Raw genomic sequence first — 17,824 nt, forward strand, 5'->3', positions numbered from 1 at the left:
TTATGACCATTTAAGTCCCCCATGATAATACAAGGTTTTGGGAGTTGGTCATAAAGGATCTGATGATCGGATTGCTGCAGAGTCGATGATGGCTGAATATACAATGAACACAAGGTAATAACAATATGCAGAGTAACACGAACCGCAACTGCCTGAAGAGGGGTAGTGAGAGGAACAAGACTGTGGATAGTTCCCTGCTTCACCAAGATAGAAGATCCCCCTGTAGCTTTATTACCGGGAGGTGAGAAACAGTGGTATGAATCATATTGTCTGATATCAAAGTTATCCGTGGGTTTTAGATATGTTTCTTGCAAACATAATGCTGCTGGCTTGAAGTCTTGAATTAATAGTTGCAAATCATTGAAATTGTTTTTAAGGCCTCTACAGTTCCACTGAAGGATATCGAAAGAACAGCTCATGGAGGCTGAACTGGAGATCGTGATCTCGAGGAAGATCCTCTCCGCTGAGTTGTCGGAGAAGGAGTGACTTCCATGTCTAGAGGTTCAAAGTTGTTATGAACCTCTACAGGGGATGTTAATGGGGAAGGGACCTCTACATGTTTGAGGGTCCTAGATCCTTTCTTCTTTGATTGTTTCTTTTCCTTGTTAGTAAGTTTTACACTATTTTGTGAGTTTTCCACTGTTTCGGGCCCTCGAGCAAGCTGAGGTCCAGATTGAAGAACAGTCTGTGAAGCTGATGTTGATGACTTGTTGCCTTCAGGAGTCACTGATTGCTTATCAGTGACCCAGCAGATGTCTGTCTGACATGCTCTGTCAACTTTGCTCTGTGAAGAGGTAACAGCAGCAGAGTAAGAGTGAGAAGCTGACTGAATTGGGTGAGTCTGAGTTGTCAGTAATTTTATTGCCTCTGAAAAAGAAATATTATTTGTATACTTCAGTTTGATAATCTGGGATTGCTTCTGAAAGAATGGACAGGATTTTGAAGAAGAGAAGTGGTCACCGTTGCAGTTAGCACACTTGATATCGTCTGTACAGGTATCCATACTTTCATGAGTTTTGCTGCAACGACAGCATGTTGGAGATTTAGTGCAGGACCTGGCCCCGTGTCCAAACTTCTGACAGTTATAACAACGGAGTGGAGTCGGTATGTACACATCGACTTCAATGTTGAAATAACCAGCCTTAATTGATGATGGTACTTTTGGTAAGGCAAAGGTAAGGAGATATGTTGTCGTTTGAACAATCCTGTCTTGCTCCTTCCTAGTAAATCTCTTCACAGATGTTACTCCTTGAGACTTCAGCTCTATCGCTATCTCATCCTCGGACATGTCAGACAGACATCTAGTGCGATCACGGATTACACCTCTACAAGAATTTAGAGATTTGTGTACCGAGACAGAAATTTCAGTGGTTCCAAAATGGCTTGCTTTGAGTAAATTGATAGACTGTTGACGTCTTGAACATTCAACCAGCAGGGATCCATTTCGTAAACGCGATACGTTCTTAACATCTCCACAAATCCCTTTAACAGCTTTAGAAACAACAAAAGGATTAATCTTAAGGGGTGTATCATTAATTCCATTGACCACCAGAAACCGCGGCCATGAGTCAGCATTATCCTGTGAGACACTGTCATCATCAGATGAAATGATTTCTGTATCTAGATGCCTTCTTTTACTTTTCGATCGTGAACCAGTGTATTGTAAGGTTGCCATAATATGGAAAAAGATTCAACATCCCTGCTCCCCACCCACCATGGAGTGTCAACAAGGACGGTGTCGAAGTGGAAGCCACCTACAAGCACCAGGGTTACAGGGATGCTATACTCCAGCAAAAGAGACACAGGTAGCTACAATAGTCAAACAGAGTGAAAGTAAGGCTGGTTCCGCCCTAGACATTTACCTGATGACAAGTAGAACCCGGAGGTCAATAATGCCAGATTGGCCCATGAGCCACCGCCTTCTGGCACAGGACTCGAGGCAAATTTATGTTACAATCATTTCTGTACTAGAAATCAAGATGACCAATACCCAATAAGATAAATGTGCAAAACAAAATTGCTATGCACAGGGCATGGCGTGACCAGCCGATTGATAGAATCGGGCCGATTCTACCACCCGTCTAGGTGAAGTAAGGGCCAAAGTGGTGTGTTGAGCAACAGGAACACGGCTCCAGGCTCCTACTGCCCTCAACCACCAGACTACCGTCCTCCACCGACGCGGGACGCAACCCACGGCAAACAGGTTGCCCAATTCGGTCGCTCCTTGCGACCAGCAATGGGGTGCTATGGACCTATTTGACCCGGGTCCACACGGGGGTTTGAACAGCTCTTAGCGTTACCCAGCACCCACCAAGAGGAGGTGGCTGTTCACGGGTGCCAACCAGAAATAAGGCAACTGTTGTAAATCCAGAATCCCACATGATGATTGTGCGCTGGTTTCCAACCTGTGTGAAAGCTGACTGGAGAGAGCAAGACTATGTATCATAATGACATGTGATCCAGTCGTCTAAGTTGCAGCTATTCGCGGTGTAGAGTTGCGTCCCTTGAGCACACCTATGAAACCTATGAGTTTTGTTTCGGATCCTGGTTTGCTATAAGTTCGTTTCTAGGTTTGTCGCCACCACGTTTCTTTCACCATAATGGTAAAGTTTGAGCCCTCCTACATTGATCTAACGACGTGATGTAAGCGGAATACTGCTAAAAGCGGCTTTAACTAATTAGCTCATAACTCAATTTTCCTCTGAACCTTAGCTACAGTGCGCTGTGCAGCTTTACACAGGTTAGACACTCCACAAGACCCGTGTTTTTTATCATGATTCATAACTCCCCTTGGAAGGAGCCACTCAACCCCACTGGGCACCCAAGCTGGCAATCAGCTCATTTAATGGGTATAACCTGTCAGGGGCATTGTACATGTGGGTATTTGGTTCAGCGGAGGTCAGAGGGTAGCAGAGAGGGAAGGGGAATGAAGTTAGTTATAATGGTAATATAGTAATAGTCCGCTTATATGGAGCTCATATCCAGGCACATTGCTTGCTCATGGCACAATGTACATTACTAACCTCCAGTCAAAGGACGCTATCATACTTCCCAATGCTTCTTCAGCTCACTGGGGATCATACAGCTATGCTGTCTCGTAGACACAATGAACTGAACACTCACAGTACCAGCACATGCCCACGGGCACCCATTTTACAGCTGGGTGAACTGACACAATGTGGATCTAGAAACCTCGTCTAAGAGTGCTACGCAAGTGTGCCCACCTTGGGACCTGAACCAAGGTGCCTCCACCAGGGAGGAGACCCGTGTAGAATATGTCTTCAGGGGTCGAATATGTCGTCTGCAACCCATGCTTCCAACAAAAGGCGACTATGCTTGTCGTAAGAGGCGACTAACGCGATTGAGAAGTAGGGCTCGTTGAATTGGTTGACACGTCATTGGTTCCAAAATGCGAAGGTCGATGCTCATGCTATTGATCACCGAATTGTCTGGTCTTACTCTTGATTATTTACATGCCGTCGCCATATAGCTGAAATTTTGCTCAATGAATGCATATAAAGAAGCGCCTTCATTTACACTTTTAACTCAAGCGATACTACGATACTTAAACTTCCATATGTATCGCGACAGGGTATGGATTTGACTTCAGCAATGAAATACCCACATTTAAATTGTGTCGAAATATGATCAGTTCGGTGCAGAAATTCACGAAAGATTCGTCTTCAGAAAGTATTATGCATTGTAAGTGTATAATCGATCGAAAGCTTCATTTCATCGTTCCCTGAATACGTAGATCGATGCTCATGGCATCAACCACTGGGTTGTTTGGTCCAGACGACGTTTTTCAAAGACTATTGTTGTATGAGCGTGTCTTTCGATACCAGGGAAACAAATACGTCATTGTCTAAGGTGTCGTTGGAGGAAAGTTGTATTTCTCAGAAGCAAGCAAACTCTTTAGTGTGTGAGCGAGTTGGGTTTTACGCCGCCTTTAGCAATATTCCAGCAATATTGTGGCGGGAGACATTAGGAATGGATCGAAACGTGGCCTCCGACATGACAAGCCAATGCTTTAACCATAGGGCTACCACGCCGCCCCGACGATCTCATTAAGAGACGGCAACCTATTATTGTTATATAAAAACAATATTCATTCGCCATGACACTATTATGAGAGACTCTTATCTTTTCCAAGGTAAATTCCTATAAGACGTTTCACGCTAATGATCTATTTACTGCACTATGACCAGTGCAACGTCGGCACAGTGGTTTTGTGTCTAGCTACAGTGCATTCAGGGACTTCAGATGAAACTGATCATTGAGGTATAACTGTGTTCCAAATGTCATGTTTAATGCTGATTTTGGTAGGACAACTGTTCCAATGAATGAGAAAGTTCGAATTCTAATCCTATATCCTGCTTAGGTTAGTTGTGTCTAGGTGAATTGCCCCCTTATCCCCTATCGTCATACCAGTCATACGCTTAGGGTGGATGGACCCTCACTCTTTGTCATTACTTCATACACTGATGCACATTGTGAAATCGGTTACCACATGTTACAGTCAGATTGTGAAACCAGTCATTTCGTGAAATGACTAAAAATGCCGGTCATTTCGTGAAATAACTAAGAGGGCGAGCCATTTCATGTCATTTAGTGTAACAACAACCAGTACACAGTTATTGTCTGGTGTGGCTGCTTTCGACACTGCAAGTGTCAAAGTGTCAAAATGACGCAAAATGGCTGGCCCTCTTAGTCATTTTACGAAATGACTGATTGCACAACCTGACTGTAACATATACAATGTACCATAGCGTCTTTCTGATTAGTCATATATTTACAACTTAAATCCCAGATAGGGAATTCTTTAGAAGCTGACACGGTTCCAGTTTGATATTAGTTTTGCTGAGCCTTTGATGAGGCCGCCATTTTGATCATAAATGGATCTAACAAAACATGTGGCAAATGTTTTGTAGATTCCTTTGGCCTAATTTGTGGTATGATGTTGATAAAACTTTGCAGCATCTATCATTTCTACGAAACGGATGGCAAAATACCAACTGTACCATTAAAAACATTCCGAACTTTGAAGAGACATTCAGCAGTGTCATAATTGATCAGGTTGGTCCTTTACATATCGTTTGGGATGAGGCCCATGGCCAGAATACCGCACTGTCATTATTCTACAGGATTCTGAAAACTCCATGACTTGACCCATTCCGTTCCCACAGAGGTTACTTGTCATATCTTCCTACGAACCTCTGTTCTAATACGGCCATATTTCGCAGTTCTCATAAAATCCCTTAGCGGCAAAATATGTCAGATTTATCTCCCTTTTTATCTGTCCAATCAGAACACGTGTTACATCGACTTAGATTGCAAGCAATGTGGAGAAATATAAATGGCATGATTGAGTTCTGTCTAGAAGAAACATTGGAGTATCGCGCTCGGGAAGAGGTTCTAGTTTTCACAGAAATTACCGAGATCTTTCGAACGATCACTTTTGAAACAAAGTCGCTGACTGCACTACTAAATCTGATTGCCTCCAATCACTAGTCTTGAATACTCGCACTATGAAAGGTTACATACGAAGATGTGACAAGTTACCACTGTGGGAAGAGAATGGACTTTGCACAGGAAGCAACTGCACGTGAGTCGAAAGAATGGCGAAATTTATACCAGTGGTCTATGTTCATATAACATTCTCGCTAAAAACAAAAATGAACACTTGAATACGGATAACTCATTTTTAAAGTGTGTTCGGTGGTACATAACAAGCCGACCAGACGAGAAGGATTTTTATGATTATGTTGAGAACTTTGTAAAGGCATTAACTGATCATTTGATCTTGAAACGATTGATAACGTAGACAGTGATAGTACTCTGCAAGAAACATGTCATGCACTTAATGATGCGGATAACTGGAATACGGATTGAATTTTTTAAGGATGCTCCACAAAAGTGTCTTCATTTACTATGTAGCTTATTTAATTTGACTCTGTATACTGGCGTTTACCAGAAAGAATGGATTTTGGGAGTACTTATTCCATTTCATGAAATATTCCATTTCACGAAAAGGGTAGCGCAGCTGATCCTGCTAACTGCAGACTCATATTCTCTTTAGAGGGTTTTGGGGAAATCTTTCCCCAAATTTTGTGCTGAAGGTCAAATGATTGTTCAGTGCTCTTGCGATAGTTGACAATCTTATATTTGGTGTCATGCCTAGATTTACTGAGGCTCAGCGCAACAATGCGATTCGTCAATTGGAGGCTGGGGAGTCTCAGCCTGCGATTGAAAGCAACTGAATGTGTCACAGAGTACCATACCATGACTTTGGCATCGCTTTCGGCAGCAAGGATCAACACGTGATCGCCCGAGGTCAGGTTAGCCCCGTGTGGCCACACCCACTCAGGACAGGTTTATTCGGCTTCGACATTTGCGGAACAGGTTCACCACGGCATCCTCAACAACATCGGTAGTGCCAGGACTCAGAGCAATTTCTGATCAGACCGCCAGGAACCGCTTACGTGAGGCTGGTATTCGTTCCAGACGACCTTTGCGAGGACCTGCCCTTACATGTCAACATCGGTAACAATGCTGCGACGTCCCGACAGAAGAGCAGGTGTATATCAAGTCGTAACGAACGCTACGCTGCAAATTGTGTACAGGAATTGGACAGACTTGGTGATGGAAGTGTGGTGATTTGGGCTGGATTCTCACACAGTGGCAGGGCAGATCTCATTCAGGTCCAGGGCAATTTGACAGTTCAACGTTACCGTGATGAAATCATCAGGCCTCATGTTCTTCCTTCTATGAACCACCAGAACGTCATTTTTCAGCATGGCCGCAGGGATTTCGTTGCTCGGAACAACGGTCAGGTTCTTGATTGGCCCTTGATTGACAGCTACAGACGTTACCTGCTCTGTTTGTGGCCTTGAGGGATGAGTGCCAACTCATTCCCAGACACGTCATCCGGAATCTGGTTCTGTCTATGGGACGCTTATGCCAAGCAACCGTTGATGCTAATGGTGGCAACACAAAATACTGACTGCTCTAGATCTGCAACCTTGACCTTGGAACACTTGTCATTTGTGACGTACAGTTTCTTGCAGCATTGAACCGTTAATGTTCATTCAGGTTTTCTTCATGACTACCCTGTACTACTGAACCTTAAGTGTATAAACTGATAACAATTTTCAGTTACGCGTTTCTTTTTTTTGAGTAGTATATATCTTCCACATATCTTTGCATTGACGAAATGAACCACTAAGGCTGCTTTCATGGAATGCTCTGCAGTTCTCTCTGTAACGCTTGTTCAAGTTCAAGTCAGGGAGTGAACATGGAGACAGTTAACACGAGTTTCTATAATGTTCCAAGCATGTTCAATAGTATTACGATCAGGTGATGGTGCAGGCCAGTCCAAATGTGTGATGTTGTTGATCAACACATCATTAACAACTCTTTTTCAGGCACTTTCATCCACGGGCGGGCACTATCATCCATAAATATGAAGTTCGGACCCACATGTGGCATCAGAAAAATGATTACAGGTAGGTTTTAACCGGTCAGACTGTATGTGTGAAATGTGGAGCACATTCATGTAGCACATTTTGCACGTGATGGTTTGGGTGGTTGTGTTCGGGTAATGATACCTATGTTATCAGATAACTCAATTTAACAGTCACTAGAAGTTATGCTTTCTTTGAATAGTTTCCTTTCAGAACCATACCGGCAGAAATCGGTATCAAGAATGACAAAGACATTACAGTGAAAATTATTGTTTTTATTTTTGTGAGGAGGAGTGGGTCTCGTTGCTATACGCATGAGTCTAACTGCATATCGGGTAACACCATTGCAGCTGGACCTAACACCACGAAGGTCAACTCGCGATGTTTCTGAACTAGAGCAGGTGTGTAATACGAGGCGAGTGTCGGCATATCGCTGAGTGGTTGAAGCTGTTTCCCATGATGTGATACAATTTGTGCATGACCGCGTATATTATTTACCCGAGAGTGCCGCCAGTCTTTTACCCCGCTTGTCCACGCTCGTGTCATCAGTGTTAGACCATAAGCATATTCTCTTCAAAAACGTAGAGGAACTGTACTTTCAATGTACGATTGTAGAAATTGGGAGATATATGTGATTGAATCAATGTTGATACAATAAAAATGGACGTTTTGAGAATGCATCACCACATGAATTTCATTCAAAGCAAAGCTGTTCGTTCAGTTATCCCCCTTGGTAGGTGATTGGAGTATGGCATGAAAATTTCAGGTGTACAATTTTAAGTCAGTAGTGTGTGATCTGATCCTGAAAACCCTGGCCATGCACAGATGCAAGAAAATTATCGAAAAACATGGTCTACAGTGATTTCTCGACCTGCCATGTAAAGTGTCCAGATTCATAATGACACCCCATGCACGTGTAGGAGGCTCCTACGTTGTGCACGTGCTTCCCATGCATTGTGCGTGCGTGTGGTGATAACGTGAAATGATGCTGCAATCACAAGATGAATGTCATTGTAACGTTCCTTAATTTGTTTTCTTTCTACCAGACTTCAAAGTTCAGGCTCCCCTACTTTTTTCACTTTTTTTCTTGGTCGCCATGAAAACCGTGACAGTTCTTTTTCCAGGGTTTGTTTTAAATAATGGCTTTATAACATAATTCTTTTGATAGATAAATTTTGTAGAGCGGGCTTACGTAGGTGAAACTCCTTGACAAAAAGTGCGGAAACTGAATCCGTTGTCCCTTTACTTTCTCAAAGCTGAAATATGTGTCAGTGTATGTTGGTTAATACTACACCATAGCTGTGTATATGGGAGACGAAATTGTTGACGTACCCATAAAATAATGAATTTTAGTGCTTTTGTACAAATGTGACAGATTTGATCGTTGGAGACCTTTCATGATGGGACATTTTCTGGAAGGTTTACTGTGCCTAAAGGACACAAAAATGAGAAGATGTCGACTAGAACTTTCCGACTTGACTTACGTATTATCTTGAACGTGTAAACCATACCAGTAAACAATGCGAAGAGCAGCATGCGGGTCATTGGTTCATCAAGCGAAATACTGATCTGATCAACCAGCTAATTTCTGTACGAATGGGAGGCTGTATTTAGTGTTATAATTAACTTTGCAAATATACCAACACTCTTTCCTAACAGTTTATTTTCTCAAGAACTTAAACTGTTTTGTTAGAAACGAATGTCTATTACCTACACTCACAGAGAGAAAACACAGCGAATTCTTTCTTGGTTATTTTCCCTCTTTATCAGGGAAACAGTCTGGAACAGTTCTGAAGTTTTCCGAACCCCCCAAACATGTTCGTTTTGTTGACTATGATAAAGACACATTTAGGGAAGGTGGATCCACGGAACTGAACATCATGGGGAATATGAAGGTAAGAAAGGTAAAACGTCTACGACCTTGGCCGAAACTGTCATCCGGAAGGCCATAAGTCTGACAAGCAGAGGATCACTACTTTCAAAACGATTTCCAAATACTGTTAAACAAAGCAAACTGGACACCGCATTGTGGTATCAGCCGCATGTAGTCGAAACCAAGTCCTGTCTCTGATTTAATGCCTGCAAGAAGATGCGAGATGTCCTGATGAATTTGTTGTTCAGAACAGACCGCAGGTATCTATGTTCACCTGTTTTATAGTTGACACAATTTCTTCCAGTGTGTTCATGCTATCATTGCATAATAACCCAGACTCTTAAGTATTGGGTGGTATCAACTTTATTTCAAAGGCATCAATAGTTGCTTATTGGTAATGAAACAACAACAAGGGTACTTTCTGGGGAAACAATCTCAACCAGTTGGTTTGAATGGATCTCTAGCACTTGAATAATGTACCAGGTACCTTTTTTATTTATCTTAGATAGGTATAATAAGCTATGGAGTGCACGACTCCATGCTGGAGCTGGTTACAAACTGGCAAGCGTGAAACTATAGGTATACAAAGTCAGGGAATGCACGACTCGAACTCCATGGGTTACATGCACGTTCGAGCTGGTTACACATCAGCTACAAAGATAATTCAGATACAGAAAACCAGGGAGTGCATGATTCCAGCAGCAAACTCCATGGGTAATGCTGGTTATACACTGGCCACAGAGAGTAGACCTCCAGCAGCAAACTCATGGGTTTGCATGTTGGAACTGGTTATTTATTGGATAAGAGAACTGTAGATTTTCAACGTGTGAAATAAATCTATTGGGCCATTTTTAGAAAGTCGGAGCATAGACCATTAGAGCATTTCCTATAATTTGTAACAAGGCAGTGTCATCCTACACACATCAGGTAATTCACATGATTTAATAAATTTGTCACAGAACATTCTACAACCTTTGGAGGCATAATATGACCATACACTGCGTCACGACCCGGATTTTGGTTCTCATTAATAGAACTGACCATACTAACTGAATATCGGTTCTTGAACTCATTAGAAGAAGGTAGACCGTCAGAATTACAGAGGTCCTTTACTTCAGTTATTCCATACTCGAACCAACTTTTAAGGTAAAAGGATGAATAAAAAAAGTCTTAGACAAAGGTTCTCAGGGAACCCTTAGACAAAGGTTCTCAAGGAATATCTGAGACAGATCATTCTGATCAGTTATGAATAGACTTCTGTTTCTCTTTCATTATAGAAGAACACCTTTCCAACATGGGTTGTCCACAGTGCAGAACTGATCAATGTCTGAGCCAGACTCAAGCAGATGAACAAGAACATTGAAAGGGTTATTAACGTCGTTGTTAATATACCTCTTAATAGCGCCTTGTTACAATGCAGCAATAAGGGATTTTAAATCAATCATCCTATTTCCTCCTTCCCTGTAATCCTTGTTCATGTTCATCCTCTTAATCTTATCAGGTTTACCACTCCAGATAAGACTGAACAACATGTTTTCAGTACCATCCAGGAAACTTTAGGGAGGATTAGAAAGCGATGTAAAATGTGTACTGAAGTAGATAGAAGTCTTATCAGTAATGTTTCTTTCTCGCCAATTCCCAAGGATTTTCGATAAAACTTTTGGCCTTCTCCGGGTGTTAATAACCATAAGGTCATTCAGATCAGCATTTAAAACGATACCAAAAATCTCAAGTACCCTGAGCGCCAGTCCAGGCCAAATTCACTACATATTATATCTTTACTGTTAGCCACAGCTCGAATCCACGGGACCTTTGTCTTGCCTGTGTTTATTTTTAGTCCAGACATGCAATAAAAGAATATCCAGTCTTCAGGCTGACATCGGAGCCATCCAAAAAGAACTGGTTGTCATCAGCATATTGGCCTAGTTTATATTCCTTGCAAATCAAAATAATACCCTTAATATTAACATTTTCACGACTCGCGATATCCACGATCTCCGCTCCAAACAAAAATAGATGTGGCGAGAAATTTTTTTGCTTATACATCTGACAGGGCTGAAGCCTGTTTGAATTTCAAGTATCAGATGGTCAAGTACAGCTTTCAGTTTGTTAGTGATACATGTACTAATAATCTTAGACAAGGCAGTTAACAACGATATAGGGCGCCCTAATCGATTGGTGAATACGTATTGCGATGTACTGGAGCGTAATTAAGAAGTGGAATTAAGAACCAGAAGAAGTATTTTTCTTTGCGTGTGTGTGTGTGTGTGTGTGTGTGTGTGTGTGTGTGTGTGTGTGTGTGTGTGTGTGTTAGTGGTGTATCTATGCCTACAGATTGTGAAATCAGTCATTTCGTGGAATGACCGAAATAATTCAGTCATTTCATGAAATGACTAAGAGGGTGAGCCATTCGCGTCATTTTGTATAACAACAGTCAATACAACTTCAGTCACCGTGGTGATCCGAACAGTATTACTTTCGGGGAATAGCTTTCAGTTGGAATTCACATGGCGCGAGTGACAACCCCATTATTCCTTCCAGTGGAGGCTTTTCCCCTTTCACTGGGACGAACTTGAACTTCTGAATCATGGTGGTGAGGAAGAGGAAGAGCTCCATCCGGGCCATTGACTCCCCCAGGCAAACCCTTCGACCTTGAAATATGAAAACAAAAGTTCACTTCGTATAATATATGCATGCATATATTATATACACACACATATACACACACACACACACATGTGTGTGTGAGTGTGTGCGTGTCTGTACGTGTGTGCGTGTGTATGTGCACATGTGTTAACAGGTCTATTGCTTACTATATGATGCCGAGCGTATAGGTGCGTGCGTATGTAAATAACTCACCCAAAGAAAATGGGATAAATTCCTCTCTCTTCTGAATCTTGCCTTCACCATCAAGAAAACGGTCCGGCCGAAAGTTTTGTGGGTCTCCCCATACATCCTTGTCTTGGAGGACTGAATCAAGGTTCAATACGACTGAGATCCCTTTCGGGAAGGTGTATCCTCGGAACTGTACATCGTGTGGAACTGTGTGAGGGATAGTAACAGGAAGAATATTACCGTATCTCAAGGTTTCCATAATGGTGGCCTCTACGTAAGGAAGGTTCGTCTTGTCTTTCATGGATGGTGGTCTGCTCTGACCGACGTTTTCCAGAATCTCCTGGAAGCACTTCTCTTGTACATCCGGGTAGTTCAGGAAGTAGACCAGCGCCCAACGTATTGTGGTGGACGTTGTCTCAGAGCCCCCAGTGAACAGATCATCAACAGTCTTCGCCAGATTCTCCACTGCCAACACGAATGATAAGCTCAAATGCCCCCCATATCACCGCGAACACAACAATTACATGCCGACGAAAAACATGTTGAAATGCGAAAATGTTGTGACAGAATCAACCATGCCTTTACTTCGCTCTGTGTAGATTCAGTGTAGATTCCAAAAGAAAGTTCAACTTCCTCAGTCTGTCAAATGTTTACTGAACCAACAAAATTCTTCATCAGAGTTAAAAACAATAGCCAAAGCAAAGTCATGCTTTAACAATATGAGTAAAATAATACGGATTGTACAGCGTGAAGCCAAAATGAAGTACTAGTTACAGGTTTGAACAAATAAAGAAAAAAAACTATTCAAAATCAAACATCTCTGTCGTGGAAATAAATAATGCACATCCCAAGAACATCTGCAGATAATAATCTAATATCTAAATCTAAACCTAATGTCACTTACAATCTAATGTCGTTGTTTCTTGTTTCTGTTGGCGACGTTGAATCTCCTTCAAGTAAACATGGATGAAGTCGTCCCGATTTTCCTCATCATGATCCTTCAAGTGATCCTTAATGGAAGGTTTAATCATTAGATTTTCCACCATATCTATGCTGTCCACTGTTTTCCTGAACTTGAATGGGTCACCAGGCAAATATCGCACAGCAGGAAAAACGCTGAGTATTCCAGATATTGCGCTATTCTTAAAAAGTTCATCCATTGCTTTCAGAAACCTGACGAAGACAGGGTCGGTATATTCAAAACGTTTGCCAAAGACAATGGAACAGATGACATTTGACACGGCGTTCTGCACAAGACGTTCTATATTGAAACCCTGTCCTTTCTTTTCCTCCACGGCTAACACAAAGTGTGCAATTTCCTCGTGTATTTTGTCCTCCATGATAGTTCTTCCAGCCCCAAACGCTCGCAGAGTGTTGAGAGTAAAACGCCTCTGTTCATGCCACAAGTCCCCAGAAGTTCCGACTATTCCTGTTTGAAAAATAGAGTGAAATAGAATTCAGCTCTATGACGTTGCACAATTGTGGTCGTGCTTGTTGAAATTTAGCTGTAATATTTGAATCAAGGTGTTTGTGCTATGAATCAGTTCAGGGCCGTGGAGACCGCGGTTTCTCTATTGAGACTGGGCGACAAGACTATCGAGAAAGGTTCTGAAGAATTGGAGGAAACTTTTCATCTATACGGGGTCTGAATCTGGTCTTTGTTCACCTCACATTTCACGTTTCAAGGCCAGGAGTTATCGCGTTTCACCCTGCCTACTCAGCCTTGGCCTGTTTTGAATGATCCAGCACTGTTGCAGCGATGTGAATCTTATCATCACTATCTTTGTTGCCACAATGTTGCTATTATGTTATAGTTGTAATGAATTTGTTTTATACCGGTTTATTACTCTGTAATTAGTTCAGAATACATTTGTTAATTTATTCACATTTATTTGTTGTTTCAGACCTTTATATTTTGCACATACATCTCCCAAACTCTACATTGTGAAACATCATAAAATTGGCTTCCACCATGGTGAATGGTGCATACATGCAAGCTGTGGTATTTGTGGTTCTTTGTATGTACGCCATTTGTACTGTGCCACCAAGGTATGTGGATCAGCTTTATAGTGGCACCTGGGTATAACATGGGTGAGCTGTACAGTGCTGCCAAGGTATGTGGATCAGCTTTATAGTGGCACCTGGGTATAACATGGGTGAGCTGTACAGTGCTGCCAAGGTATGTGGATCAGCTTTATAGTGGCACCTGGGTATAACATGGGTGAGCTGTACAGTGCTGCCAAGGTATGTGGATCAGCTTTATAGTGGCACCTGGGTATAACATGGGTGAGCTGTACAGTGCTGCCAAGGTATGTGGATCAGCTTTATAGTGGCACCTGGGTATAACATGGGTGAGCTGTACAGTGCTGCCAAGGTATGTGGATCAGCTTTATAGTGGCACCTGGGTATAACATGGGTGAGCTGTACAGTGCTGCCAAGGTATGTGGATCAGCTTTATAGTGGCACCTGGGTATAACATGGGTGAGCTGTACAGTGCTGCCAAGGTATGTGGATCAGCTTTATAGTGGCACCTGGGTATAACATGGGTGAGCTGTACAGTGCTGCCAAGGTATGTGGATCAGCTTTATAGTGGCACCTGGGTATAACATGGGTGAGCTGTACAGTGCTGCCAAGGTATGTGGATCAGCTTTATAGTGGCACCTGGGTATAACATGGGTGAGCTGTACAGTGCTGCCAAGGTATGTGGATCAGCTTTATAGTGGCACCTGGGTATAACATGGGTGAGCTGTACAGTGCTGCCAAGGTATGCCATGGATCAGCAATATAGCGGTGCCAATGTATGCCATTGATCAGTTGTACAGGTCTACCAAAGAATGGCACGAGTCAATTGTGCGGTGCCAGAAAGGTATGACATGGGTCAGCAATATAGCGGTGCCAATGTATGCCACTGATCAGTTGTACAGGTCTACCAAAGAATGGCACGAGTCAATTGTGCGGTGCCAGAAAGGTATGACATGGGTCAGCAATATAGCGGTGCCAATGTATGCCATTGATCAGTTGTACAGGTCTACCAAAGAATGGCACGAGTCAATTGTGCGGTGCCAGAAAGGTATGACATGGGTCAGCAATATAGCGGTGCCAATGTATGCCATTGATCAGTTGTACAGGTCTACCAAAGAATGGCACGAGTCAATTGTGCGGTGCCAGAAAGGTATGACATGGGTCAGCTACGTGTTGCCACAAAGGGTATGACATGGGTCAGGTGTACAGTGCAGCCAAAGTATGACAGGGTTAGCTGTATAGTGATGACCTGTGACAACTGTACGGTGCCACAAAGGCATGATATGGGTCAGCTGTTTAGTCCTGTCCGAGTGTAACATGGGTAAGCTGTATGTTGCTGCTAGCTGTTTATGTTGTGCACGTGCGAAACGTTTATGATAGTATGGAAATATCCTGCTTACAAACAAATAAAGCAACGAGTATTTTCAGTGTAACATCTATATCAATCTTTCATAGCGATTTTGCCTACATGTCAGTGATGGGCAAACATTCAAAGAATACATAACCTTTTGCGACTGTAAATTTGATTTATCTGATTTTATCACCCGAACACAGTCACCCATAGAAAATATGTGGCAGGAATGTTGTCACGTTTCTTGCTTTTTTTTCTCAAGGTTATTTGTGGTTTATATTAACCTTAATCTGGAAACAAATCTCCCAAACGCACCTCCTTAATGTGGAAACAAAGCTCCTGAGTTATACACATGAAAAGCATGCATTTAGTTCTAAAATGTGCTATATAAAGTCTTGCTAAGTTGAATTTAACACAGCTGAACTTTATACTGTCAATGTGGAGGTACGGAAAAGGCCATTTTGTGAGTACATTTCTGGTTTCAAATCAACCCTGAAAACTTGGCTTCGGTGATTTAGTGTGACGTTTTCATGCAGTTGTATGCACACTGAGGTTACAGTTACATTGATTATCTTTATTCTCTTGTGGAGAATGTCACAGTTTAAGGCAACTACTTGTGCAGTGACCTAAGAATGTAATAAACGTATTTAGTCTCAGAAGGGTTTTATTTTCCTTTTGTCGTGATATGTGCAGAACGAACATCCATAAGGTTTCCTTTTTATTTGCGAAAGAATGTGCTGCATTCTTCATACATACCCTGATCGGTGTAAATCGATCTGTAAACGGGTCTTAACTTCATGTATATGGATGATAATGCCCGTCCATAGAAGATGATGCCAGGGAAAGATCAACAACATAACAAATATGGACTGACCTGTAATGTCACTTCATCTTAATGCCCTTGAACATAGGACATTATTCGGAGTAGTATTCACGGTCACAATGTTCGTGTCAAAATTGAATGCACGTTGTTTGTGTTCGTGTACACAAAATTTTCACTTTCATAAGCGTGTGTGTAAGTGTTTATGTGGACAACGCTGTGCAATAAGGTAAATGACAACTAACATCGTATCATGAACCACACACATTCTGCTTACAATGTATTGGCATGCTTTCAGCAATGAAAATCATCGACAAAATTAACAGTCATTATGACTGTCGTGGCTGTCATGTATTCCATGTCCTCGTCTGATCAGGAGCCTGATTCACTGATTAGATTCACTGTGAAACACCTTCAGTTTTGCTAAAATATAAACAGAACGCACCTTTTCCTTTGGAGTAGAAATCAGTCAGAAACGAGTGTCCTCTGTCGGAGAAGACGTCTGCGTCCTTGACTATGGCTTCTTTAAGGACGTTGTAGCCATTGAGGACGATGACAGGCTTGTGGAAGACATACAGACTGAAAATGTCGCCATACTTCTGTCGGAGGTTCTTAAACAAGACCCGAGAATCAGACTGCATGGAGAGGGCGTTCCCCAGGAACGGAAGGAGAGGCGGACCTGGGGGAAGTCCAGGTGCCCGCCGCATTGACAGCCATAACACTACCAGCACCACGACCAGAAATAAGGCAACTGTTGTAACTTCAAAATCCCACATGATGATTGTACGTTAATATCCAATCTCTCTAAAACCTGACACGAGAGAGCGAGACTTACTGCGACTGTCGAGTGTCACATTCCCACAACTGACTGATTTAGAAACCCAGGTTGTCAATGCTTACTGAGTGAACGAGTCACGATGTGATCATGTCGTGCACATGTGCACAAAAGGCCAAGGTCTGTCTCACAGACTCAAGAGACACCACACAAAATGAAAATATTAACCACATTTAGTAACGTTGGGAAATATACATGTCATCCGGAGGCCATATGAGCAACTTTTGAAATCTACGTATCACCTGGTTCTCAGATTTACACACATTTTTGCTAAAGTAAAGAACACACGTGTGTGCATGCGTGCGTGCGTGTGTGTGATGTAGTAGGCCGAGGGTGGGGTGGTGGTGGCGTTGGGGTGGTGGTGGATCGGTATTAGGATCCTGATAAGCCTTTCTGATGAGTAGGTAATATCCTTACTTTCAAAAAAGATGGTCACAATGTAGTAATGATTCCCGGTGTAAATTACTGCTGTAAATGTGAAAACCTGCAAGCACGTGATATGACTCCTTTTTGATTCGGAATACAGATGTTATCCCATACGGATGTTTTACTCAAATTTCAGTTACCCGACGGAATATACCGTACACCTATTTTCATTTCATCCTTGGGGAAGAATCTGTAGAGA

General features: G+C 42.3%; 2 protein-coding genes across 2 annotated transcripts; both read right to left on the minus strand.

The window, feature by feature from the left end:
- Positions 1–415: 415 nt before the first annotated feature.
- On the minus strand, positions 416–1,288 carry LOC137286751 (uncharacterized). Its single transcript, XM_067818731.1, has one exon. The coding sequence runs from the start codon at positions 1,286–1,288 to the stop codon at positions 416–418; it is 873 nt and encodes a 290-aa protein (XP_067674832.1).
- A 5,383-nt stretch (positions 1,289–6,671) lies between these two features.
- LOC137286752 (cytochrome P450 2B4-like) lies at positions 6,672–17,140 on the minus strand. Its single transcript, XM_067818732.1, has 5 exons — positions 16,810–17,140; positions 13,076–13,600; positions 12,196–12,636; positions 11,813–11,987; positions 6,672–6,888 (listed from the first exon to the last, which is right to left on the minus strand). Exons 1-5 carry the CDS (start codon positions 17,138–17,140, stop codon positions 6,672–6,674), a joined length of 1,689 nt encoding a protein of 562 aa, XP_067674833.1.
- Between the last annotated feature and the right edge of the window lie 684 nt (positions 17,141–17,824).

Source organism: Haliotis asinina, chromosome 6 (assembly GCF_037392515.1).
Source record: "Haliotis asinina isolate JCU_RB_2024 chromosome 6, JCU_Hal_asi_v2, whole genome shotgun sequence".
In the NCBI taxonomy this organism is placed as follows: Eukaryota; Metazoa; Mollusca; class Gastropoda; order Lepetellida; family Haliotidae; genus Haliotis; species Haliotis asinina.